The sequence below is a fragment of the Hyperoodon ampullatus genome (genome assembly GCF_949752795.1).
Source record: "Hyperoodon ampullatus genome assembly, chromosome: 3".
Lineage (NCBI taxonomy): Eukaryota > Metazoa > Chordata > Mammalia > Artiodactyla > Ziphiidae > Hyperoodon > Hyperoodon ampullatus.
In genome coordinates this window covers 39,417,238-39,443,801 of record NC_136916.1, presented here as the reverse complement: position 1 = coordinate 39,443,801, position 26,564 = coordinate 39,417,238, and the positions used below count along the sequence as shown (strand labels likewise).

General features: G+C 49.5%; 1 protein-coding gene across 1 annotated transcript; it reads left to right on the top strand.

Moving 5' to 3' along the window:
• Positions 1-16,343: 16,343 nt before the first annotated feature.
• On the top strand, positions 16,344-20,687 carry AEN (apoptosis enhancing nuclease; the record flags this gene model as incomplete). Its single annotated transcript, XM_079699835.1, has 3 exons — positions 16,344-16,898; positions 19,290-19,490; positions 20,451-20,687. Exons 1-3 carry the CDS (start codon positions 16,386-16,388, stop codon positions 20,685-20,687), a joined length of 951 nt encoding a protein of 316 aa, XP_079555961.1. The 5' UTR covers positions 16,344-16,385.
• Positions 20,688-26,564: the final 5,877 nt, after the last annotated feature.

Genomic DNA, 26,564 nt, shown 5'->3' with positions numbered 1-26,564 from the left:
AGACCCAGGATATGCTATTTGCTTTGACTAATCCAGATTGCATTTGACTTGCAATGATGAATTCACTACCTAGTTATTTGTAGCTTACTTGAACACATCTGGATTACACGCTATTCTATGATTCTTTTTGTTCATTTTAAAATATATTATGATCATCTTTCCAAGTCAGTGCAGATTATTGGTATCAGCACACCAGTGGTCCAGGGATCTTTCTGATTTCCCTTAGAAGTGTAGAATTGGTCCCCACCCTTAGGGATTTGGTGAAAATCTGGGAGGATGAGAATGGGAAGTCAGAAGAGAGAAGAGCTTTGTTACTTATGATGAACAGATATCTCAGCTTTTGGATTCATTCTGTCCAACTTTGGTGTCCCTGGTAGTTTTTTTTGTTTTGTTTTGTTTTTCTATTTTAATTCTTCACAGCTGCCCTGCTGGCCTGCATTTTCAGTGACAAATAGAAAAGCTGGATGGATGGAAACAATGACCCTCTAATTAGGTGTAAGAGAAGACATAACTTCCCAGGAAGGCTGTGGCAGGTAGGTGGTGGAGATCCCTGGAACTGGAGATTACCCCAGTCTGTCATGGCACTGGAGTTGGGCAGGTCTATTTTTTTCTTTCTTCCTCCACCAAACAGCCCTATTTAAGGATGCTGGCATTAGTCTCCACTTCTCTAAAAGGAAGGGGACATCAAAGTTCCTTCCCTTCCAAGACAGAAACCATCTGACAACAGCCTGAGAAATCTTAACGTAAGTACAGACCCCCTTGGTCGATCTTTTCTTGTTTTTGGCTGGAGGGGATGCTGGGAATGGACAGATGCTTGACCATGATGGTGCTATCAAGAGCCACCTCCTTTAGTGACCCAATCTGTGCCAGAGTTTGAGTGGGACCATGACCAGAGTATAAGCCCTTCAATATTAGGGGCTATGTCATGCACACCTGTGATTCCCTGGAGCTTAGTCATGCTTAAAGTAGGGGCCCAGCAAATATTTGAACTGAATCCTACAGGCTAGTGTTAGGACAAGTCCCTCAACTTCCTTTTTATGACAGTGGCAGCTCTAGCCCTGCACCCTCCCCCACCCATCTCTTCCAAAAGCTTCGTATTCCCTAGCTGTCTTCACAAAAGATAAATGAAGGCTCAGTTAATTGTTTCCACGGTTACATGGAAGTGGCCACATTGAGGATCCCTATCACCCCTTACTGTCTGAAGGAAAAAGAGAGGAGGGGTTTGGGGATCTTTGTCACGGAGGAAACCATGGAAACAAGCGTTGCTAAGGGGATGGCTCTAAATTCAGAGGAAAGAAACTAGAAGTGGGGAGAGGGAGTTGGTGGGCTCAAGGGCAGGTCATTTTTCAAGGTACATTTCTCTGAGGCTAGAGCAGCCTCTTTCACTTCTTGCATCCTCCCCCAACACAGACAGAGCCCAGAGTTAAAAAATTTTAGAAAACTGGGGCCACTGTCAAGCTCAAGTCCATCTTTATTGGTCCTGCAAGGGAAAAGCCAATGAAAATGGAGTAATTGTGTTCACACCTCATGATTATACTCATTTCTGAACTTTGCCTCTTTGCCAATCAGTTTTGTATGCTATGAGCCAGGCGCTGTGCCAGGCACTGGAAAATAATCATCAGCAAAACAGTCCCTACTCTCAAGGTGAGCTGATAGCAGGACAGCCACTTGGTGACTCTAGGGCCAGGGTTGCTCACATGGGCTGGATTGGACAGTCCTGCATGGCAGTGTCCAGAGGGCTGTCAGGAGTCTCTCCAAACTCTTTTTGTAATACCTATTAGCTTATCTATTACCACCTGAAGTTTACCTGAGAGCTCACTGAGAAAGGCCTGTTTTTCCTGGGAATACCTAGGGCTCTAGCCCCTCTGGTGAACACCTTGCACCTTGCCCTATTAGCACTCAGGCCCTTGTCTCTGAAACTATACACCAAGGATGATGAACTAGGCCTCTCTCAACAGTGCCAAAGAGATGCAGGGTTTTTTTGTTTTGTTTTGTTTTTTAAATTTTTTGGCTTCACCACGCAGGGTGCAGGATCTTAGTTCCCTGACCAGGGACTGAACCCACACCCCCTGCAATGGAAGTGCGGAGTCTTAACCACCGAACCGCCAGGGAAGTCCCTATTATTATTATTATTATCATTATCATTTTACAAAAAATTAAAGGCAACAAGTCCCTCTTTCTTCCTTGATGGGTTAGCTGGGGGGTGGGAGTTCTCAGCTCTCTGCAGCTTGAAGTTGGAGAGTTAGCACCTCACTGGGGAGTGGAGAGATGGGGGGGGTCTTAACCTCCTGGGGAGGGATACCCCTCTCTTACATCCAGCTGAGAGCTGGGGGGCTGGGCCTCCGAGCTCGGTTCTGCCAGTCTTCTCCATGTCCCCCCTCTAACCTTCAGTTTCTCTGGGCCAGCCCTTCCCCACTCAGGGTGCACAGAACAAGCCCAGGGATGGCGGGCTGGGCTACAGAGGAAGAGTCGTAATTAAAAAGAGAAAGAATTGGGCTTCCCTGGTGGCGCAGTGGTTGAGAGTCCCGCCTGCCGATGCAGGGGACACGGGTTCGTGCCCGGGTCCGGGAAGATCCCACATGCCGCGGAGCGGCTGGGCCCGTGAGCCATGGCTGCTGGGCCTGTGCGTCCGGAGCCTGTGCTCCGCAACGGGTGAGGCCACAACAGAGAGAGGCCCGCGTACCGCAAAAAAAAAAAAAAAAAAAGAAAGAATTAAAAGCAGCACCAAAAGGGAAGGGTAATTACCCTTCAGCTGCTGCAGAAATACAATTAGGGCCGTGCAGTCTGAGCCGCCAGGATATTGTGGCTTTTGCTAATTATGAAGCGGATATGCCCTGGCCTCACAATTAGAGGCCGGCCAGGCACCGGGGGCCTGGCCTCTCCTCCATCAGTGCCCAGGCCTGGGGAAATTCAGCCCGGGGCCCAGTGCCGGGACTGGCTGGGTGGAGGTGGGGGCGCAGGACCAGGACTCCACCCTCCCCCGGCCCACAACCGGTGTCCCTTTTCCTCTCCTGCCTATTCTGCTAGGCCCAGCCCCCATCCCCACTTCACTCGGAGCCGTGGCTCTGTAAGCAGTGGGTGGATTGTCACCCTGTGCCTTCACCGTGGACTAGGGCGGAGATGGGAAAGGGGAGGCTGGTAGAGAGGGGTCACCGTGACCTGGAGCTCTTCGTTTTTCCCTTCTCCGTGATAGTACAGCGCTTTGTGATTCCCGGAAAAAGTTAGAGAAATGAGCCGCCCGCTGTCTCCCTTTAAAAATAAGGTCCCCCTATTATTAAAGAAATACGTTCATTAGAGGAAATGAAACACTCCAAAGAAAAAGAAAATGAGGAAACAATCCCTTCCCCCCCCATCCCCATCAGAGGCTCCGGAGAATTCCGGGGTGGGGGAGGGGTGGTGGGCTGGTGGGAGGAGGTGACCTTGGGGGTGGAGGCGGGGACACAAGCTGGCCCGGCGGGAGTGTCGGGCTGGCCAAACGCCTGGCCGCAGCGGCGGGTGCGGCCGTGGACCAGCCAGCCCCATCTGGAAGACTAGTGATTTTGTTGTTGTCTCCCTGCGTTCAACAACAAGTCCCAGTCTGCCGCATGGTGCCGGCCGCCGCAGCGAGGGGGAGGGGGGCGGGGCGCTGGAGCTGGGGGCGGGCCGCGCACTTGGTGGCTCTTCCTCCGTGTGTTGTTTCTGTGCCTTCTGTCTCCTAGAAAGCACCTCTGGAAACTACCCTGAGCACCCCCTTGGGCAGCACACCTCAGGCGGACTCTTCCAGAAACAAGGACAGACTACAGTGTGTGTGTGTGTGAGTGTGTGTGTGTGTGTGTGTGAGAGTGTGTGTGTGTGGTGGGGTGCGGGGAAGCATGAGGGTGGGAGGGATGGACAGGGTCTCAGTCCTCTGGGAGTGGCGAGCTGCTTCCACACCACTGACAAGGGCAGGGAGAGAGAATCCCCCCGCAGGGGCCCAGGCGTCTAGTTGTCTCTGGCAGGAGAGAGCCAGAGTGTGTGCAGGCACAAAGGGGCATGTACTCATGACCAGGGCGCCTACGATGTTGGTGCCCTGGCAGCCACCTGGAGGACACGCCTGACCCTGGCCGGCCCGGACCTCACCTTGCCTACCCCAGGGAGGAGAGAGTGGACTTGTGCGTATAGAACTTCTTGGCCCCAGAATCTGCCTCCATGCTGTTGGGCCCAGAAGTGTCGCCAAGGGAAAACTGAGGTGAGAAAGCCCAGTCCCACAACTGAGCCTGGAAACCAGTCCCCCACTATGGCAGAAGCAGTGATCATACAAACCATTTTCCATCCTTTGTCCATGCCTCCGTGTGGGGGGCACCTTACCCTCAGATGGTCACCAAGTTCCAATGGTGAGACTCTCAGTGGGACAAATTTTTCAAGCAGCAAACTCAAATGCTCTCCCCAGTCCTTTCTAAGTATATTCCCACCCTCCTCCTCCACCCTGGAGAAGGAGGCACTCCTGGGGCCCTTGGGCCAGAGAAGGGAAGTGTTGGTCAGCAGCCTCGGGAGGCAAAAAAATGACTGGGAAAGTGTTTGTTTGTTTGTTTTAGAACACTAACACATTTTACCAATTTAAAGTGGGTTGGGAGTTGTACTCCTTTAGGGAACCCTAAAAATGCAACCATTGTTAAGCTCACCCTGCCTCTGCCCCTCGCCAGCTGTGTGACCTTTGGCAAGACACTTAACCTCTCTGAACCAATCAGTCCTTCACTTCCACCCAGAGGCTGTTGCTGTCAGTGTCTCAGCTCCTCCAAACTGGCTCTCTCCTCCATTTCCTGCCTCTTAAATTCTCTTTACTCCAATCCTGCCTTAAACCAGTGGGCAGCCAGTCCTATTAGAAATCTCATTCACACTTGAGAAGGCTGCAAATTGGTGTCACTCAGCAGGTGCCTGCCCTTCACTGGAGGAAAGAGGCCTGGATTGGGCAGAAGGGGGCAGAGGTGGGGAGGAGGGGAGTCAAATCTCTCCCAGGCAGTCCTCAGTATCCAGGGTTGCTATGGAGACAGAAGGGAGAGAGATCCTGCCTCAGTGAAACTAGCATCTGGAGAGGGTAGTGGGGTGCACTCCTGATTTGAGAGATGGACAAGAGTGCCCCTGTTGATATGTAGCAAGGTGCAAAATAGAGGGAGCAAGGCATTCCCTGGGGGGTGGGGAGGGAGTCCTGGCTTCAAAGTCGGACACACCCCAGTTCCAGTTCTGGCTGCACCACTTACTAGCTGTGTGACTTTGAGGCAGTCACTTAACATCTCTGAGCCTCAGATTCTTTAATTGTAAAATGGAATTGATCACATCTACCTTGCTAGGTTATATGTTTATTAATCAATGGAAGTGCCAATAATATATAATGGCATATGTAAATACTCAACAGTAGTCTCTTTTGCCTCCTCTTTCATAGTTTTTCTTTTCCAGGATCTGGGGTACCCACAAGTCCCCTTCCCCGAAGTAGCAACAAATGAGAACCACCATCTCTCTATTAGTCTCCTACATCGCATAGAAGTTTTATCCCATTTAAACGTTTATTCTTCCCCTCCCCAGATCAGTATCTTGTTCACTTCAGGAGGCTCAATATATGTTTAAAGAATGATTATAGACCAAATGTCCCCGCCCCCACCCCCCTCCTTCTCTTCCCTCCCCGCACTTCTCCGTTTTAAAAATGCAGAAACCAAGACTTAGGTTGTATGATTTACCTCTAAGTCACTCGGCAAAATAGACAGCTTACTGCTTCTTAAGGTAACTTTCTAAGAGTCTCAGAACACAAAATGGTTGGTGATCCAAGGGTCGGGCATCTGGAGTCCCCTTACCTCAACTGCATCGCCCGGGTTTATGCAGCCAGCAGCCAGATCTGCGCGTGCGTTTCCAGGGATGAGCGGGGAGGCAGCGCCCTCCGATGGATCCTATAGGTAGCTGCGCCTTAGCGCCCAGTCTCAATTTTGCCTGCAAGCTAGAATCACCTGATAAGCTTTAAAAATCTCCATATTCAGGTCACATTGCAGACCTGTTATATGAGAATCTTGGGGTGTCACCCAAGTGTCAATATTTTTTAAAGCTCCGCAGGCAATTCTAATGTTCAGCCAAGATTGAGCAATAATTACAATAATTACAAAGATTAATTTTATATGTGAAATAAAAGCAATAATTACAGATTAATTTTATATGTGAAGAAATTGTAGTGTAGTGTAGAAATTGTAGTGTAGAATGGAAAACGTTAACGGTGGAGAATAAAATTCCCCTGGATCAAATCTTGCCAGTTTTCCACAAAAAGTCAGTCATGTGAGACTTGACATGGTTCTAAAAATCCTGGAAAATCTCTGGATTTTCCAACTCCCCTGGAGTTGGGAGAAGGTATAAAATACCATAATTGTCTTGATGACAGGCTGTGTCCAGGTAGGTTCAAAGTCACTGTTGGATCAAGAGTGCTAGTAGAGCGGGAATGTGCTTGAATAAAATAAGTTATTTACATTGGCTTCCAGGTTGTGTCCGCTTCATACCCTCTAACACATCGGATTTTAAACGAGCACGCATGAGGGAGCTGTTAATCTGCTTGTTAAAACACAGATCGCTGGGCCCCACCCACCCCTGAATTTCTGAGTCAGTGGGTCCAACAAATTTCCAAGTGATGCCTAGGCTGCTGGTTTAGGACCACACTTAGAGAATCGCTGCTACAAAAAATGGCCAGATCGACACCCGCCTTCAGGTCTGCACCTGGTCCAGCAACATGGGAATCCCCGTAGCATCCCAAATAGTCCTCAAAACAGGCATGCAAGGAAGGCAGAATGGTACTTCGAGTGTGGCATAATGATTTGTAAGCACAAAACACAGGTCAAGTCCGATGTCTCAAGTGCTTCTGGATTGACAAGGTTGGGGGGGATAGGGTGGGGTCCCTGGGGGCAGGACTTTGATCATGGTCTTTCCCCCACCAAGCCCCAACTCAAAAGGGTCTGTTATAGAGGAGCCCCAGTCTTTGTGGAAGGAGGAGATAGTTTCATTTCAGGAATGGGAAGGTGAAGTCCCTAAAGGTTGGGGTTGGAGGTACTGCCATTCACAGTCAAGATGCCAGTATTGGGCCATCCATATTGTATACTTGTGGACCTTCAACTTTTTTGCTTGATAATATTTTCTATCATAAGTTGTGGTAGTTACAAATGATGTATCATAAATATTGACATCTTTTTAAAAAATGTGTCTGTAAATGAATATAGTGGACACATAAATATCTATCAGAGCAATTTGATACTAACATTAACCATTTTTAAAATACATGAAAAAACTCTTACCGTCAATGTTAAATTTTATCTGAGTCCTATGCTCCTGGAAAGCAGCAATGGTGAAGAAATTTCTCCCATCCTTTTGTGTTCCACAAACTAGTTACTGCAAAGAAACACCCTGCCCCATATGACTGTGATAAGACTCCAGGATTCCCCCATTGTTTACCTATGACGAGTCCTGGCACGGACACTCCAAATTCCCACGGACACTCCAAATTCCCATTCTTTGCCTCATTGATGATTAGCTGAACTGCTGAACCCATGGATCAATTGGAATAAAACGCTCATTAACCAAAATTTGGTTAAGCTTCTTTTCTTCCCCTAGGTCCCTGAACTATGGCCCACCCTCAGCCGGAGCCAGTTTACAATCCCTCCTTAATGACCCCTCCAGGGAATAGGCTGGCCTCAGGGTAAAACAATCTCCATATCTAATATCAATTTACTAACCTAATAGGATCTGGGATCTGGTCACTGCCACCTCCATATCCTGTTCTTTCTAGCCCCCTTTACTCCTCCCTATAAAGGAAAACCCTTTTTGCCCACCCTTGAGAACTAGCAGAGCATTTTCTCTATTGCAATAAATATCCCCTCCCAAACACCCACCCCCCTAATCCTTTCAAATAAAGTCTCTCCTTACTAAATCTGGATTTGTTTTTTATTACATGCAACATTCTTTTTTCTTCTTCAACTTACACTTCCATTCAACTTCCACTATGGAGATTTATCCTAGCATAATCTATTTTCATGCTTGGCAATATTTTCTGTAGAACCTGATCATACTTTAATGTCACAAAATTATGTATATCAATTTGATCTTGTTAACTCTAGAAAAATGTCCTGTGACCCATGAGGTTCCACGTGTTATTTTTTTTCCTTCTGGATTGAGACATTGTTGCTATTATTTCTATTACAAGTGAGCAAATGATAAATATACAGCATTTCATTACGTGAGAAATAATCTTTACACATAAAAAGTGAGTTTTAATTAGAAATGCCATTGGAAACATGTCTCTAGGAGATAGATGGGGCCAGTTATTTTTCATTAAGTTTATAAATCTGGGGATGAATATCACTTTTTGCAAGAATGGGAAAGAGTTGGGCCTTCTGTTTTGTTTTTATGGATGTAAACACTGATAAAAACATTGTTCACATAAAAAGCAGATAGAAGTGGAAGGAGTTTTCTCTGGCAATGTCAGCTCTTTTCATTTCTGTTAATTAGCCTGAAAAAAATTTTTTTAATGACCCATTAGCTGGCAACATGATTAAATCCTCCTTGGATCATAGCGAAAGCAAAGAATCAGAAACCCATCAGACTTGTAGAAGGGTTTCTTGCCCAGTCCTCAATAATAACCCATATTTGAGCAGTCTTGTTGAAACTGATAGGTGTCATTTCGGGCGAGCTCCGAAAAGCCTGGTCCTTTATGTCTCAGCACAGAAAGAATTCAGCAAGAGGCAAAGTGATAGATAAGAAGTGATTTATTAGAATGGGACGCTTGTGAGGCTTACAAGCGGGAAGGCAAGAGGGTGCCACGCCCGAGAACTTAGATTTATAATCAAAGGAAAAGGGGGGAGGGGGAAAAGACCACTTTCTTCTTCATTCTTTTTTTTTTTTTTTTTTTGCGGTACGTCTCTCACTGTTGTGGCCTCTCCCGTTGCGGAGCACAGGCTCCGGACGCGCAGGCTCAGCGGCCATGGCTCATGGGCCCAGCCGCTCCATGGCATGTGGGATCTTCACAGACCGGGGCAGGAACCCGTGTCCCCTGCTTCGGCAGGTGGACTCTCAACCACTGCGCCACCAGGGAAGCCCCTCTTCTTCATTCTTGAGTAGACGTCATGCTTCCATCATCAACTCCTCATCCAGGTTGGGCAGGGGAGTTTTTTGTCCCTACATGGTCAAGCCAGGACTTTAAAAATTATTTCAGGTCTCTGTACAATGAGCACCTTTCCATACTGAGCTCACTGGGCAGGATGTGGGTCTCATGCCACCATTGTTTTATTGTTTTGGGGCATGTCTCGTGCTTCTGTCACATGGTTTTGTGGCTAGGCAAGCCTGCTTGGTTTTATGGTTAAGTAAACCTGCTTTCCTGAGTGATCATTAATCTTACTGTGGTCTCCCAAAGCCTCCTAAAGTTCCCTATCTACAATCCCCTAATGGGGTTTCTAAGCCGACTCTTTATTATCCTACTCAATCCCTATCATTATTTTTCTTCTTCCCCAAAACTACTTTTATTTCCCAGGGTAATGCCACAGAGCAAGATTTAGAATGTGTGTGTGTGACTTTCCTTTGTAAAGTGGGAGACAGCTGGTTATAAAAAGGGAGAGGGAAGCTGGACTCCAAGGACTCCAGGTCTATTCCCAGGTCTAGTCCCATGGAAGTTGAGGATCTGGTTACTGACTCTCTTAAAATCCTCCTTGCCCCGAGAGTTGCCTCTGACAGAGTCTCCATGTCTGAAAACAGCTACTCTGCATCCCCTTCCCTTCTGCTCTCTGTCCTCTCAATGTTGCCTCCGAAAGAGCTCTGGAATCTGTCCCAAGCTCTTTATCCTCTCTACCACTCTGGCCACCAGAATCTTATCCCACCTGAATGCCCACAATCACCCCAACACCCACGCCTCTTTCTCCAGGCCTGGTCCATTCCTTTCCTACTGCAGCCAGAGTGAGCTTCCCCAAACGCAAATCCGCTGGTGAACCAGCTCTGGCTTGAATTTCTTCCAGCTCCCCCAAGACTTCAGGAATCTGAGTAGAAAGCCTTATCCCTCTAGTGGCCTTCTCCTTTGTCCTGCTTCCCTCAAATCTGTAGCCAGGTCAGAAATAGCCAATTTTTGGAACATGTACCCCTGGCCTTCTGAGTACATTTGCGATGCCACTGCTGCTTGCACAATGGAGCTAGAAGGAATCTGACTGCGTTGATCTTTGTTTGGACCCTCGCTGTTTTCCCTTAATTTCTTGAAATGTCAATTTCCTTAATCGTAAAACAGAAATAGTAGTACACATCTCAAAGCGTTCGTCAGATTAAAGGGGTGTATTGCCTGGCACACTGTTTTTTTTTTTTTTTTTTTTTTTTTTGTGGTATGCGGGCCTCTCACTGTTGTGGCCTCTCCCGTTGCGGAGCACAGGCTCCGGATGCGCAGGCTCAGCAGCCATGGCTCACGGGCCCAGCCGCTCCGCGGCATATGGGATCCTCCCAGACCGGGGCACGAACCCGTATCCCCTGCATCGGCAGGCGGACTCTCAACCACTGCGCCACCAGGGAGGCCCCTGGCACACTGTTAATGCTCACATAATAAATGCAAACTCATTGTTATTGTTTTTATTATTCACGTTGCACTGTTATCTGTTAACCTCTGTTACTGCGCCAAACCATGAGCAACTAGAGTCCCCAGCGATTGTTCTTATTCTGTGTATCCCAATGCCGAGCCCATAGTTAGGAACTTATTACTTATGAGTAAAGTATCGCAAAAGGATAAATGAAAAAGTAGCGCCGAAGGAGCAAACCTGACTTTTAAAAATCTTTTTTTAGTGGCCATCGTGTATATTATTTCACTGAAACCCCTCGACACCCGAGGAGGTAGGAGTTATTCCTATTCTGCAGATGTGGGTGTGTATTCTGTAAGTCAGCCTGCCTTTAGTGGCACGGAGCTCATAGGAGCCCACATCCCGGCCCAGGGAGCGGGATGGATTGGACAAAAGTGGGAGCAGAAGTGGGCGATAGGAGGCCACGATCCCCTCCAAACGCTTTAAAATTTCCCGCGGGCTGGGCCAGTCTTGGGCACAAACCACACCCCTCTAGAAGTCCCCGCCCCTTACGCTCCCAAGCGCCAACCCGCAGCGAGCCAGGCTCCCGGCCAATCAGAAGAGGTCTTAGGCGGGCGCTGCGGTTCAGCAAGCCAACAGGCTGGCGGCCGGAGCAGGGCTTGCCCGGGCGTGTTGGAGCTGCACGTTCCCTGGGTGCCACGTGCTGGCGTGAGAAGACTCGCTGGGCTTTCAGGTGATCTCGGGGACCATGCTGGGGATCGCGGGGTCGGGTAGGCTGGCGCGACGTGTCCCCGGCCGCAGGGCCCCGCGCGGTGTGTCCGCCCCCGGCTTGTGGCGGTGGACGCCCGGCCGGGCCGGCCCGGCTCCCGGGCTCCCCCAAGTGCAGGCCTGGCCCCGGGCACCGCCTGGCCCCCATCCCACCCTGCTCGGGGGTCTCGGGCCTGAGTGGGCGGCGCTGGGCGATGGGGCTCGGCCTGGTGGGTGTCTGCCCGGCCGCCGCGACCAGTGAGTGACCAATGCCTCCAGTCCTTCCCTGGGTGAGGCCGGACTCCCACACGTCACTCCTCGGAACGCCGGCGCGGGGGGAGATCGTGCAGGGCTCTCCTCTGACTGTTCTCGTCTTGTGAACTTTTAGTAGCACAGGGGATCTTATCGAGCCAGCTTTTCTCAAATTCGGGCGATTATTAGTATCATGGCAAGGGGGTGGGGCCGCGCACTCTTTGAAATACAGATTCCAGGCCCCGTTTCCCCAAATGGCAGTTACGAAGGTGTGGAGAGTAGGCCTGGAAATCAGCCTTTTAAACAGACTAGGTTGGGGAAGCCCCTAACCTAGTTCAGTGCAGGATTTCATAAACCCTCGTTTTAAGTTAGGAGACAGTGCCTTGGTCCAGTTGATCTAGCTCTTTAGGGCCAGAGCAGGGTCTAGAACTGCCCACCTTCCTGATCAGCCAGCAGGTTGGTGGCCCTGAGGGCACTGGGAATTCTGACTTCGAGGTTCCTTTGGGCCTTTGCCCAAAGGCCTGGTGGCTGCTGATTCAAAGTGCTGGTTCTGGGCTGGAGAGAGATTTGTTTGCCTCACTGAAATACTTTTATTTGAGCAAAACTTCTCCTGAGCTTCCCTAAGCTCCATGTGGGAGCCCAGGATGAGGAAGGTGTCCCCTTGATGATTAATTGTTGGTTCTGACGTGTCAGCTAGGTCAGGGCATGTAGAGAACTGCTTTCATCTCTTGCAGCACAGGGCCAGGGCCACAGAGACCTTTTTTTCTCAGGGATCCTAATTTCTGGCTTCTTTGAAACCTTGGCAACAGTGTTAGGGAGGCCACTGACCCTTGTCCTGGCCTCAGCTCCTGACCTGTAAGGTCCTTAGCCGTCCCAGAGAAGGGAAAGGGCCCTCCTCCCCTACAAAAGTCAGTTATTAGTGGGTCTCTGTCTTCTTAGGCCTCCCCATTACTGGGCTGAGACAAATTGAGGTTCTGTATTTGTCAGCCTTAATATGTGACTTGTCAATATGAAGAAGTTGATTACAGTTAAGAGCCCTTTTAAAAAGGAGAAGACTTCTTGGGGAAGGGATAAGCAAGCAGAGGGAGGATAAGTCAGGATGAGTCACTGTGCCTCCCCCGGCCCAGGCATCACCAAATGGCAGTTCATCTCCCCTCCCATCTCTCTTAGCCTCTGCTGCTATTGCTCAGATTCATATGTTCTCCAGGTCTCTTCCTATATGGCAGTTGTGATCCCCCTCACGCTAAAACTCTAGGGAAATTGGTTCCCATCCACCTCTGGATTAAGCCCAAACTTTTACCACTCTCCAGGAACAGTTCTTTCTCACTGTCCACACTGCACCCATCTCCTCTCCCCTTACCTCCTTGCTTTCCAATTGATGCACCAAACTCCTTGCTTTCCCACCATGGATGTGCTTTGCCTCCTGGACTTTGTGTCTGTGTTTTTTTCTGTCTGGATGCCCTTCCCTTCTTGGGCTCCTGGTAGACCTTTCTGAAACCCTTCAAAGTGTCCCCTCCACTGCCAGGGCTTTTCTAACCTAGCGCTTCTGCTTTTTAAATACCTGGCCTGGTGACTCAGGCATGGGTCCTTTGTCCATTGCTCCCATCCTGAGCACACTCTTGTAAGTTCCTGACTACTTCTCTTCCAACCAAACCAGAGTTCCCTGAGGATGTGGTCACTTCCAGCTCTGTAGTCCCACAGTCTGGCAGATAGCAGGCCTGGTGTCAGCTTCTGGATCCGCTCCATGCCAGGTTCCGGGCTGGCTGTAGGGGAAGGGACAGAGACAAACAAAGCTCTCTGCCTGCCTTCAGAGTGCTCTGAGGTAGGCTGTATGTAACTATTGACTTTGAAAAGTGTAGTAAATTCTCTGATTGTGCTGCCAGAGCAGAGAGAGGTGAACTTCTTTGCTCCCCAGTTAGACTGTAATTGTATGGGGTCAGGGCTACTGTGCCATATTTCAGTGACCTCCCTAGGTGCCTTTGGGGCTCCCTCACTTGACCCGCTGAGACCAGTATAGGGACACCACCTTGGGGTAGGAAAAGCCACCAGAGTGTGACGGGCTTCCCAGAGTGCAGGCAGAAGGTAGAGTGGTAAAAAGCGGACAGGGGCAGTTCCTCCAGCCAGGCCTACCATGTGCCTTACGCCCAAATGGCATCAGGCTGAAGGTGGGCCCCTCTTCCTCAGCCCTGGGGTACTTTTTTCAGGCCTTTGCCCCTAACATGTCCACTGATTCCTCTCCCTTCTACCTGGAGGGCTACTGTCCCACATTCACGCAGACTTAACCTCCTCAGCCTGTCCTGCTTCCCTGGCACTTCTCACGCAGCCCTTCACACACCTTCTGCTCCGTTTCTGTCTCTGCAGTGAGACTCAACTCTTGGAGTCCAGGATCTTTCTTTGTAACTCTCTGCCCAGCTCTTGCCACAGTTGGGACCCCAGGGGCCTCAGTGTGACATTGGCCTGTGCAACCCGGAGGATTGTTCCAGAAGGGCTTCCTGGAGGATGTAGAAAGGGTAGGGGGGATGTGAGTGGGAAGGGAGGCAGGAGGAAGGCCTGTGGGTTGGGAGTCCAGGCTGAGGCAGCTCTGGACTGGGAAGAACTGGTTACCAACCATGAGCAGGGGTCTTCACCTCTGGGGGAAAGGGAGCATAAAATACGTGCCAGGAGGGAATTCCCCGGTGGTCCAGTGGTTAGGACTCGGCGCTTCCACTGCCGAGGCCTGGGTTCAATCCCTGGTTGGGAAACTAAGATCCCGCAAGCCGGGTGACCATAAATGAATGAATGGATGGATGGATGGATGGCCCGGATTCAATCCCTGGTTGGGGAACTAAGGTCCCGCAAGCTGCGTGACCAAAAATGAGTGAATGAATGAATGAATAAATAAATAAAATAAAAAGGCAAAAGGGACTTCCCTGGCAGTCCAGTGGTTAAGACTCCGTGCTTCCAATGCAGGGTGTGCGGGTTCGATCCCTGGTTGGGGAACTGAGATCCCACATGCCGCTCAGCCAAAATAAATAAATAAATAAAAGGTAAACAATAAAAAGATAAAATCCTTTAAAAATATACATATATGCAGGGAGCATATAATATATGCATTTTAATGGGGATTTGGCCACAATCCAAATACACACTAACCAAGGGAAACTTGGGACATGACACTGCTGACTGCATAGAAAATCCCTTTGTTCCTATTAAGAATAGTTGATGCAGGAGTTAAGGATGAGCAGCTAAATTTTATCCAGATGTACTAGGAAATAGCATTTTCATGAATACAGATGCAACTAAAATTGGTCACCTATAAAGATTTTAAAGGCTACATCAAGGTATATAGTCTTGACTAAAGACAGATTAATGAACCAAATGACGGTAATAATTAGTATTCTTAATAATAGGGTGGGGGAGGGAAGGATTGGGAGTTTGGGATTAGTAGATGCAAACTATTTTGTATAGCATGGATAAACAACAAGGTCCTACTGTATAGCACAGGGAACTATATTCAATATCCTGTGATAAACCATAATGGAAAAGACTGAAAAAGAATGTATGTATACATGTAACTGAGTCCCTTTGCTGTACAGCAGAAATTAACAACATTGTAAATAAACTATACGTCAATAGAATTAAAAAAAATAAAGCATAATAAGTTAAAAAAATATATGCAGATCCTAGCACACGTGGATTGTGCCTTTTCCTCTTCACACGGGAAGGAGAGTAGGGCCATTTTATATGCAAAGAACCTGAAGCTCAGTGGTTAGGTAACTTATACAGAGCTGAGTTAGCCCCTGCACTGTCTACTTCAAAGCGCTGGTGTTCTGGTGTGTTCAAAACATACTGGCTGTCTTAATACAGCAAACAAAATGAGGTTTTCCAGGCTACATCCTTCACTGTTGGGAAGATGCCGGCCTTATTGCATGGGATTTGCAAACCCATGTGAACAACAAATATTTTCTGTGGCAGTGGTGTGAGACAGCATCTCTTTACAACCCAGCGTTCAGGGATGGAGAGCTTGTGGGAGGTACCACAGGAATCTGCAGCACTATAGGTCAGGGCTTTTTCTGTTTCTTTTTTAGAGTTGAGCTGGTTTACCAGCACACCAGTGCCTGTAGGCTTCAGTGATTAAACTACATGTCCAACTGTATTTAAATGTTTGTAGACAGTGTTGTGATGAGTGAATTAGAAGAAAGGCATTTAATAGATTACATCATTTTAGTTAACACATACCAAAAATACAACTATTGTGGGCCTCCTGTGAAATATTTTCTCCAGGTTTTGCTGTGGGTCTTGCGTTCACATTTCATAAAGTTTTTGTTTTTGTTTTTTTTAAAATAGAATATCATATATATGCCATTTCTGTAACCTTTATTTTCTCATGGCCATACCTCTAAAATGTTTTGATGCTAATGGTATTGGAGGTAAACTATGGCTTGGAGGTTGAGAGCATGGATTCTGGGTTCACATCAGCCTTTGTCTAGGTATTAATCGGGCAAGTTACTTAACCTCTGTGCCTCAGTTTTTGTACCTGTGGTATGAGGATAATAATGCTTTGTTCAAGTTGTTGGGAAGATTGAGTGATCCCATGTAAAGTACTTAAAACAGTGGTTTTGCAGGTGGTATTGATTGTATGAGTGCAATTATTATTAAAATAGGTCCTTGACTCCATCTGGGATGCTGAGACAAAGTGTAGGGCTCTGGGGCAGCCTCGTAGTAGAGCACTGCAGGGAGGGAGGAAGAGAGATGGAGGGGCAGGGCTGGCCTGGAACACTCCTCACCCAGCCCCTCTGCCCTATGTGTTCTCTCCCCAGGCTGCCGCCCCGTAGGCAGATTACCTCCCAGACCTCCCTTGCCCTGAGCGGTGAGCTGATTGGGATGGTGGCCCAGGAAGCTCCTGAGTCTGCCCAGTGCCTGTGCCCTTCCCTGGCCAGCCTGAATGCCAAGGATATGCTTCGGAGGAAACACAAGAGGAAGAGCCGACAGCACCAGCGGTTCATGGCCCGGAAAGCCTTGCTGCAGGAGTATGGGTTGCGGAACACACCCCCGGAGCCAGGATCCTCCCCAGGCACCGAAGCCGCCAGCAGTGTGAGGCAGCGTCCAAGGGCTGAATCTGGAGGTGCCCCAGGCAGCAGAAGGCCCACCCCCAGAGAATCTGCTGGGCCCTTGCCCAGCAAGTGCGTGGCTATCGACTGTGAGATGGTGGGCACGGGACCCCGAGGACGGGTGAGTGAGCTGGCCCGCTGCTCTGTGGTGAGTTACCACGGCGAGGTCCTCTACGACAAGTACATCCAGCCTGAGATGCCCATCGTGGACTACCGCACTCGCTGGAGCGGCATCACCAGGCAGCACATGCGCAAGGCCATCCCCTTCCAGGTGGCCCAGAAAGAGGTGAGGGCAGGGCTGGGGGCTTGGGGTCAGTGTGATGGGCTGGGAAGAGCAGCCCCGGGCCTGAGTCAACACTTAGCCACTAGAAGCGAGAGACCATTGGGAAGTCACTTAACTTCTCCAAACAGTGGGTTTCCTCTCCATAGAAAAGGGTGAATAGAAATCCTGCCCTACCTGCGTGGAAGGGGTGCTGGGGTGTCCCACATGGTAGTGTTTATGGAGAGGCCGCGCCGACTGTAAGATGCAAAATAGCTTCTTTTCTGTCATAAAAGCACTATGTGTCTGCGTAAAATTTGTAAGGCCCACAGTGCTGTCACCTTCAGGTGTTAAATGTTTCGGTATTTTTTTAATGTTAGTTTTTCATTGCTTTGAAAAAAATTAGTGTTGGGACCACACTGACATGCCAGGAATTCCCACACATCCTCGAGCATAGGAAACACCTAAATCCTTATTAATGATCTTGGATCCTTGTCCTCAGATTCCTCCATAGAGATTCTGATCCTGCAGGTCTCTAGGCCTTGGTAGGGCTCTGATGTGTGTGTTCCTAAAAACCATCATGCTGTGTAAACTTTTACGATAAAAACCCCAGAGCTGATGGGGAAAAGGGGTTAGGGACACAATGCCCAAAAAACTTCATTAATGACACCCCAAAAATAAAAAGATAGAAACCTAATAACAGTGGGAGCACAGTTTTGCACAGCTTCAGTGGTTGAGAAATGCATAAGTACAGCACTCTGCCTTGAAAAGACCTGGAGCGCTCGGGGAAGTGGGTGTCAGGGGGGTGGCGTCTCGCACTGTGGGAGGGGTTGAGGGAATTATCCGAAGTCAGGAAGTGGGAAGCCAGGTGTGGGCAGCACGCTGGTGAACTGCGCTGGCTGGCTGGTAGACTTGCAAGGCGTGGGCGCTTTCTGGATTCCCCAGTGGCTCTGCTCAGCTAGGTGAGGTTTCTGCATTCACTTTCGCCCTTCTGTTTCTCAAGGGCAAAATTTGCATTATTCTCAAGTCACATCCTAATATATCAATCGTGTTGGAACATTTTGCATTTTCAAACCAAGCGTTGTAGCAGAACTATTTAACATTTCTGGTTTATTCTTGGGATGAGGTGCATTTAGGAAATACTGGTATGTCATCTTGTGTCTTCCTTTTTCACATAAGATACACCCTAAGGATTTCTTTCAAAAGGTTATTTATCAAGCAGGTTGATCAGGAATAGAAGCAGCAGGAAGGGAGGTAGGTGGTGAACCCTCCAGCTCCCCGTTGCTTCCCTCAGCCTGCCAAGAGCTGGACCATATTGGATCTGCCTGGACTCTGAGCCAGTGTGGAGTGTGCTGGGTGCCTTCCCACCACGTGGCTTGTGTTTTTGTGTGTGTGTGTGTGTGTGTGTTATGGGGGGGTGGTGACTAGAGTGGGGTGGCCCGTCCCTACCACTAAAGTCTAAATGCACCTTATCCATATGCTCTGAAGGCTGAGTTTAGCGATAAACCACGCGTCACTAGCAGAGGCAGCTGTGGGAGGCTGGTGGCGGGTGATAAGGAGATGCCCATGGCCCCGGACGTGGCCTCCCTAGGGCCTGAGGAGGGCGGGAGGCAGGAAAGAGAGGCGCGCATTGTGTAGCTGGTGAGAGCTGAGCCAGAGAGCATGTTTCGAGGGTGAGAAGCGGAAGTCCTGTACAGCAGAGGGGCAAAGGGACAGAATCCTGAAGATAAGGACCGTTCCATTAATGCTGTAAAAGCTGCAGTTGGTGATACGTCTCCAGTGCCTGGCACAGTTTGGGACTTCACACTGACACACTCCTGTGTGCTGAGCTGTCACAGAGCATCACTAGTCCAGGCAGACACGGTCCCTGCGTGTTACCATGAGCTCACAGTGGGGGGCAGCCGGACAGGCCACGCGGAGCTGAATGTGTGCTTAGAAAATGTGGCGAATCCCCCGAAGGAGAGAACAGCGGGGGTCCTGATGGCGTTGGGGGCGGCCTGCTGATGTGTAAGCTGAGACCTGCCATGAGAGGAGTTGGTGGGGGTGGGGGGTGCTGGGGGGCTGGCGAGGTCTTCCGGGCTGAGAGAGAAGAGCCTGTGCTGGCAGGAAAGAGTGCTTGTATTGGGTCACTTACCCATCCAAGAGCCCCTTAATGCTCACTACCACCCCACCAGTGCCGTCGCCAGCTTTCCTGTTTTGCAGGTGTGGGGGAAGCTTAAGCGGCCCCCTGATTATAGCAAGTAGTGAGTAGAGGGTCTGGATTCAAACTTGGGGCGACTTGGTTGACAGTGGAGCCCGTGGTCGCCCCTCTGTGCTGCCTCACTCCAGAGGGGTCCCCACACCCACTGGTCAGGGTGTCAGGATGTGTCTTGTGCCCACCTGACAGTGGGGCCTTCCCGACTCCTCCTCTGCTCACAGATCCTCAAGCTCCTGAAGGGCAAGGTGTTGGTGGGGCACGCCCTGCACAATGACTTCCAGGCCCTCAAGTACATCCACCCTCGGGGCCAGACCCGGGACACCACTTATGTCCCCAGCCTCCTCAGCCAGCCCAGCCTCCACGCCCGGACCCGCGTCTCTCTCAAGGACCTGGCCCTGCAGCTGCTGCACAAGAAAATCCAGGTGCGTGGTGCAGGGGGCTGGGGGAGCGAGAGGGCCTGGCCTCCATGCTGGCCTGGCCACGGACAGGCCGTGGGCTGTGCCTCCAGCCTGCCAGTCCCAGTCCTGGGGCTCCCGCATGTCCACACAGCCCTGGGTGTTTTCTCTCCATCGCCCTCCTTCCCCAGTGCTTTGTGACAGCCAGCCACACCCTCCCGGGCTGCTGTCTTTCAGATCTGTCTCCCACCCAGTTCCTGGCTCTGTCCCCACGCTTGCATGTAGAACTCCATCTCCTGCAGCCTTCGGTCAGGGGCAGCTGATCACTCTTGCTCCTGCTGTGCTTCACATTCATAATTCCATCTGCTCCTCAAGGCTTTGAAGCAGGGATTTTTTTTTTTAAATAAATTTACTTATTTTATTTATTTATTTTAGGCTGCATTGGGTCTTCGTTGCTGGGCGCGGGCTTCCTCTAGCTGCAGAGAGTGGGGGCTACTCTTCGTTGCGCTGTGCGGGCTTCTCATTGCGGTGGCTTCTCTTGTGGAGCACGGGCTCTAGGCACACGGGCTTCAGTAGTTGTGGCATGCAGGCTCAGTAGTTGTGGCTCGCGGGATCTAGAGCTCAGGCTCAGTAGTTGTGGCTCACAGGCTTCGTTGCTCTGCGGCATGTGGGATCTTCCCTGACCAGGGCTTGAACCCGTGTCCCCTGTGTTAGCAGGCGGATTCTTAACCACTGTGCCACCAGGGAAGCCCTGAAGCAGAGATTTTTAACCGGGTTTTCTATGTGAGGAAACGGGCTTCAAGAAGCTAGGCTTGTGGTACAGCTGGGATTCTAGCACTTGTCTGTGTGACTAGGACCCATGCCCTTCTCGCTGTACCAGGCTGTACACCCGCATTCTGAGAGTATGCATCTCTGGGCCAGGACCCGGCCCGGGCCGCTGGGCCCCACCAGGACTGCGGGCAGTGATGCGTGGGCTCTCGTCCACAGGTGGGCCAGCATGGGCACTCGTCGGTGGAAGATGCCGTGACGGCCATGGAGCTCTACCGGCTGGTGGAGGTGCAGTGGGAACAGCAGGAGGCCAGCAGCCTCCAACCCCACCCTGAGGACAGAGAGCCCGACAGCAGCACAGACATGGAGCAGTATATGGAGGACCAGTACTGGCCGGAGGACCTGGCCCAGGGCACCAGCAGAGGAACAGGGGAGGCACCGGGCAGAACGGAGTGAGGGAGGAGAAGCTCCACTGGGGAGCAGGGACCAGGAGAGTGGCTGGGGCCGGATGCCACCAGTGTCCCACAGGGCCTGAAGTGTTGGGACCATCTGCCCACAGCACAGTCCCCGATTCTGTGTTTTTGCTGATGGCACTTTATAGGCACCATGAAAATGGCAGGTGGGCTAGCTGCTTGAGCCCAGCAGGAGTAGGGGATGCGCCGGCAGACTTCCCACCCCCAGGCTGTGCTCTCTAAAGGGATGATCTCTCCCTCCTTAGGGGTGGGGGGTAGGGGTGTCCCTATTCAGGAATTCCCTTGTCTCGCCCCAGTGACCTGGGGTAAAGCTCTCTTCCTGTTGTCACCATCTACCTCTTCCTCCACAGTCATTTTCAGGAGAATAACTACGCCCTGAAGCTACAGAGTTAAGGCCACTCAAGGGTCATTTTGTCCCTTTCTCTCAGAACTGGAGCCCTGGCTGTAGCCATCGTAGGAGCTTCCAGGCTACAGTGGAATAGCAGAGACCTCAGCTCGTGGGGAGCTGGGTCTTCACTTGCTCACCACCAGAAGTCACCAGGCACTGTTCTGGGAGGAGGGAAGGCAGATAAGCTTTGGGTGGAGTCTGGCATATGTATTTTGACCCAAGTCAGGCATTCCTCCTGCCCACCCAGCGCTAGGCTCTCTTAAGCAAAAGTCTGAGAAACAAGACAGCGGTTTGAATTCTGGGACCCCTGTGCAGAATTGCCCACAGGGATCTTTATTTATTGAGAGCAAGGCCATGGGTCTGTAGGGGAGCAGAGGGCGGGTCCACTGGGGCCGGGCCGGGCATCGACAGCTGTGCAGCTGTTGCACACGGGTGGGTGCCCCCAGTCACTGTGGTGGTTGGGTTTTCTCCAGATTTCTAAAAATGTTCTGTGTCGGGATTCATCTCCTACCCCTCTTTCCTTGTTTCCTAAGGGGCAGTTTGGGGGTATTGGGGTAACCCAGAGCTCAGGTCACACAGAACCTTTGAGCCCCATCTTTGCTCACCACTCAATAGCTTTGAGACTTAGGCAAGTGTGTGACTTCACTCTTGAGTCTGTTCCCTCATCTGTAAAATGGGAATAATGACACCACCTACCTCACAGGGTTGTTAGGAGGATGAAGTGCTGAGTGCTTGGCCCAGTGCCTGGTGCCTAGTAAGCCGGACCGGCTGTGTTTTCTTTAAGGATCAGTGTTGGGCTTTCCGGGTAACACCTGAACACGCCCTCGGGTTGAGTGCCTTTGACCCAGACAGGACTGTCCTCGTGGCTGTTCCAGCAGGTGGGGCACAGGCCGCTGAGGACAACTCAGAGGTTCCGGGCTCTCACTGTTCCCGTGATGCTTGGATTTCACGTCAGTCTGAGCAAAGCAGCAGGGCCAGGAAGGGAGAGACACTGAAACCACACAACTGCAAAAGCAGGGCCACAGATTGCTCTGGGAGCTGGCCGAGTCACTGACCACGCCTGGCCTGGCTCCAGGACTTTGTTCTAGGTTCCTTAAATGTCTGTAGCTGATGCCACACTCACAGTTGAGAAGTAGCTTTGGTTCTTTGGTCTGTGGGTTGAGGAAGGATGGAGCTGCTAGCAGTGGGGAGATGTACGGGGTTTGAAATCAGCTTTGTTGTAAAACCCGGAAAAAAACTCAATTGAAAAGTGGGTGAAGTGGCCTTTTCTTTGAATTCTTTAGCTAGGGTGGGAGGGTGGCTTGGGGGAGGGATGGTGGGGATGCTGGGGCGCTGAGTCTTGCTGGCTGCTTTGACCTTTGAGGTGGGCGGCTTTCAAGATGATGCTTTGGGATGTAGCAAGAAAATACTACAGAATTTATATAGTTTATTATTTTTTTCCTTTATTTTTTATTTTTTTAACATCTTTATTGGAATTTAATTGCTTTACAATGTTGTGTTAGTTTCTGCTGTATAACAAAGTGAATCAGCTGTACATATACATATATCCCCATATCTCCTCCTTCTTGCGTCTCCCTCCCACCCTCCCTATCCCACCCCTCTAGGTGGTCACAAAGCACCGAGCTGATCTCCCTGTGCTATGCGGCTGTTTCCCACTATAGTTTATTTTTGAAAATTTTATAACTGCCCTAGTATAGAGCACAAGTTTATTAAACTTCTTTCTCTTTGAAGGTATGTACTCACTTTTTTTATTTTTAAAAACTTTTTTTAGTTTTAAATATAAAATACATGATATAAAATTTACCATCTTAGCCATTTTTAAGGGTAGAGTTAAGTAGTGTTACATATATTCACATTGTTGTGCAACCCGTCTCCAGAACTGTATTATCTTGCAAAACTGAAACTCTATACTCATTAAATGATAGCTCCTTATTCCCTCCTCCTTCCAACGCCTGGCAACTACCGTTCTTTCTGTTTTTATGAATTTGATTAGGTACCTCGTGTAAGTGGAATCCTACAGTATTTGCCTTTTTGTGTCTGGCTTATTTCACTTAACATAATGTCCTCAGAGTTTGTCCCTGAGGTTGTAGTATGTGTCAGAATTTCCTTCCATTTTAAGGCTAAATAATAATTCATTTGTATGTATATGACGCCTTTTGTTCATTCATCCATCCATACATCAACAGACATTTGGGTTACTTCTCCCTCTTGGTTATTGTGAGTAATGCTGCTATGTCTCTCCAGGACCCTGCTTTCAATTCTTTTGGGTATACATCCAGAAGTGGGATTGCTGGACCATGGTAATTGTGTTTGTTTATTTATTTATTTTTGGCCACTCTGTGGCTTGCAGGATCTTAGTTTCCCCCAACCAGGGGTTGAACTCCGGCCCACAGCAGTGAAAGCTCAAGTCCTAACCACTGGACTGCCAGGGAATTCTGTGTTTCATTTTTTTGAGGAATCTCTATACTGTTTTACACAGTGGCTGCACCATTTTACATTCCCACCAACAGTGCACAAGGGTTCTAATTTCTCCATATCCTCACCAACACTTGTTATTTGTGGTCTTTTTGATAATAGTCATCCTGACAGGTGTGAGGTGATATACCTCGTTGTGGTTTTGATTTGCATTTCCCTGATTAGTAATGTTGAGTATCTTTTTCACATATTTATTGGTATATAGTTTATTTTTAACACATTCTTTTTTATGTCTGTGTTTTAAAAAATGTATCCCAGGGACTTCCCTGGTGGTCCAGTGGTTAAGAATCCTCCTTCCAATGCAGGGGACACGGGTTCAATCCCTGGTTGGGGAACTAAGACCCGACACAGCCAAAAAAAAAACAAAAACAAAAACACAAAACAGTATTCCATAGCACAGTTTGACATGTTTTAAGTTGAACCACATTAAATTGCTGGTATTTGACTGAGGTGTTTCCATCTGTGGTATATAATTTAGAAGTTCACATACACATTTTAGGGGTACGTGACCAGCTGAGGTTGGAGACAGTTGAGCTGGATTTCAAAGGGCAGGTTGCTTGTAGGGAGAGGTATCTGACCCACCGTTATGATTCATCCACTCAGCCTGTGTCCTGTGCTGGGGGTTCAGAGAAGGCCATACAGTGGCAGCCTTCGAACCTGCTACAGGCACTGCAGGTGGGCCAACTGGCAGGATGCGTGTCTTGTAAGGCTGAGAGGTTTGCCCTGAATGACTCACTTTCCTCCTGACCCGAGGAAATTTGTGGATTGGTCTGGCCAATGAGTGACACCAGTTAAACCTGGGAAGCACCCCCACTAGTAGGAAATCCCCAGCCCATCCCCCTGGCTGGGGTAAGGGATTCCTCTCCTAGGCTGTTACCAATGCTTGTGTCCAACCTCAGAGTGCACAACACATTTGAAAAAATTCAGTGTGATCCAGGCAGGGTTCCAGGTGCAAGTGGGAGGGGGAACAGTAAGTGAACAAGTACAATATGTGGTATCTCAGATGGCATCAATTCTTATAGAAGAAACCCAGGAAGGGGCTGAGAGTGTAGTTTTAAATAGAGGCCAAGAAAGGCCTTGGTGGGAGACCTGAGGGAAAGGGAGAAAACTGGACAGGTAACCTGGAGGAAGAGCTTTCCAGACTGGCACAGCAAATGCCCAGGCTCGGGACAGAGAAGAAGCCAGTGTGCAGGAAGGAGGTGAGAAGGGGGTGCTAATTGAAGGTGTGGGACAGGGACTGACCTTGTGGCACGACTGTACATCTCCTTGACCTGAAGGTGCAGACCCGATTATACCCCTGCTAACCCTAGGGCTTAGCACGTGATGAATGAATTAAGGAATGACTGATTTCTTCTGAATTTAGGTCAAACCCTAAAAAAGAGTCTTAGATTGGATAGTGGTGCAAGATGAGATTGGAAAGGCAGGTGGGACAGATGTAAGAGGGTCTTGGGGACTGCGTGGGAGTTGAGGTTTGTTTTTTGTTTTTTTTTTTTTGGAGAGCAGGAAGTCACTATAGGTTCTTGAGCAAAGTGCCATGACAGTGTAAGAGATTCGATTTTGGAGAACTTAATCTGGTAAGATTTGAAGGATAATTTAGAGCAGGGCATGAAGATGGAGGTAGGGCAGGTGAAGACTGGGGTAGGGTGTGGGTAGAAAAGGAGAAATGCAGAGAAGACTGGAAGATGCAGGTTTGGAGTTGACCACGGAGCAGGTTTAGGACCCGTGGGGAAAAGGATCGCAGGGGCGAGTATGTGTTCTGTCTGAATCCTGAGGTGGCCAGTGGAAGAGCGGAGGTGAGGCCTGTAGTGGGGATGTTGACGTGGGCCGATCACCAGAGGGTGCGTGGGGTCCTACGGGGACTGTAGAAACAGAAACCTCCAATTGGATCTTTAGGGGGTTACTTTTTAAATGCATGTTCATTTAAAGTAACGGGAATTTTGCTTCATCTCCCCCTAAATCAGGGTGATAATCCTTTATGCATTTGAGAAACAAAAAATTCCCAGACAGCCTGAATTCAAGAAAAAGCAGCTCATTCAGAATGGGAACCCCAAATAACCTCTTCTAACTCAACTTCCCACCAATTGAGCAACAAACAGGAACAATGACTTATCCTTTAAACGTACATCAGTATCTGGTTTTCTTTTTGAGGTCTGTTAAATGAAGCTGGATGTCACTTGGTGAAAACACCGAGAACCTGGGGAAATTCCTTTCCAAGCCACAAATCTTTGTGACAACGGGGGGCTGTCAGATTCAGCTCGACAGCTCAAAGCTTGTTCCATATGGATCTGGGGTAGGAGGCAAGATGGGAGCGCTCAACTCACCACAGTATATAATGGACAATTTCCTCATTAAAGCCAATTCTATTTTTGCCCCGGATGTAACTCATTCATTTATTCAATAAATGTTGAGTGCTCCCTATGTGTTAGGCATTGTTCTAAGGGGTCAAAGTTCTAGCTTGGGAGAGTGTAGCCCCTGGGAAATATGGCCGGGCTGGTAGGGCTCCCTCCAGGCCTGCTTCTCCTTGTCCTCAAACAGTGTCAGTCCAGCTGGAGGCAGAGCACGTCGAGGGCAGACCAATGATCCTTTCTGAGGCGTCCCTGGGCCAAGAGAGGCCGTAGGGCTTTACTGGGTCGGCAGTGGGGGCTAGCCCCCCTTGCACCCCAACCTTCTCCTGCCCTTCCCAATCAATAACCTCAGTGTCCCAAGAGCCAGCTCTCCCTGCCCCCATAAAAGACCCTCACAGAGGGACTTCCCTGGTGGTCCATTGGTTAAGACTCCACGCTCCCAATGCAGGGGGCCCGGGTTCGATCCCTGGTCAGGGAACTAGATCCCGCATGCCACAACTAAGAGCCTGCATACCGCAACGAAGATCCCGCATGCCACAACAAAGACCTGGTGCAGCCAAATAAATAAATAAAATTAAATTAAATAAAATTAAATAAATACATACATACATACCTCACAGAGTTGTCAGATTGGTGGTGGCCCCGGAAGTTG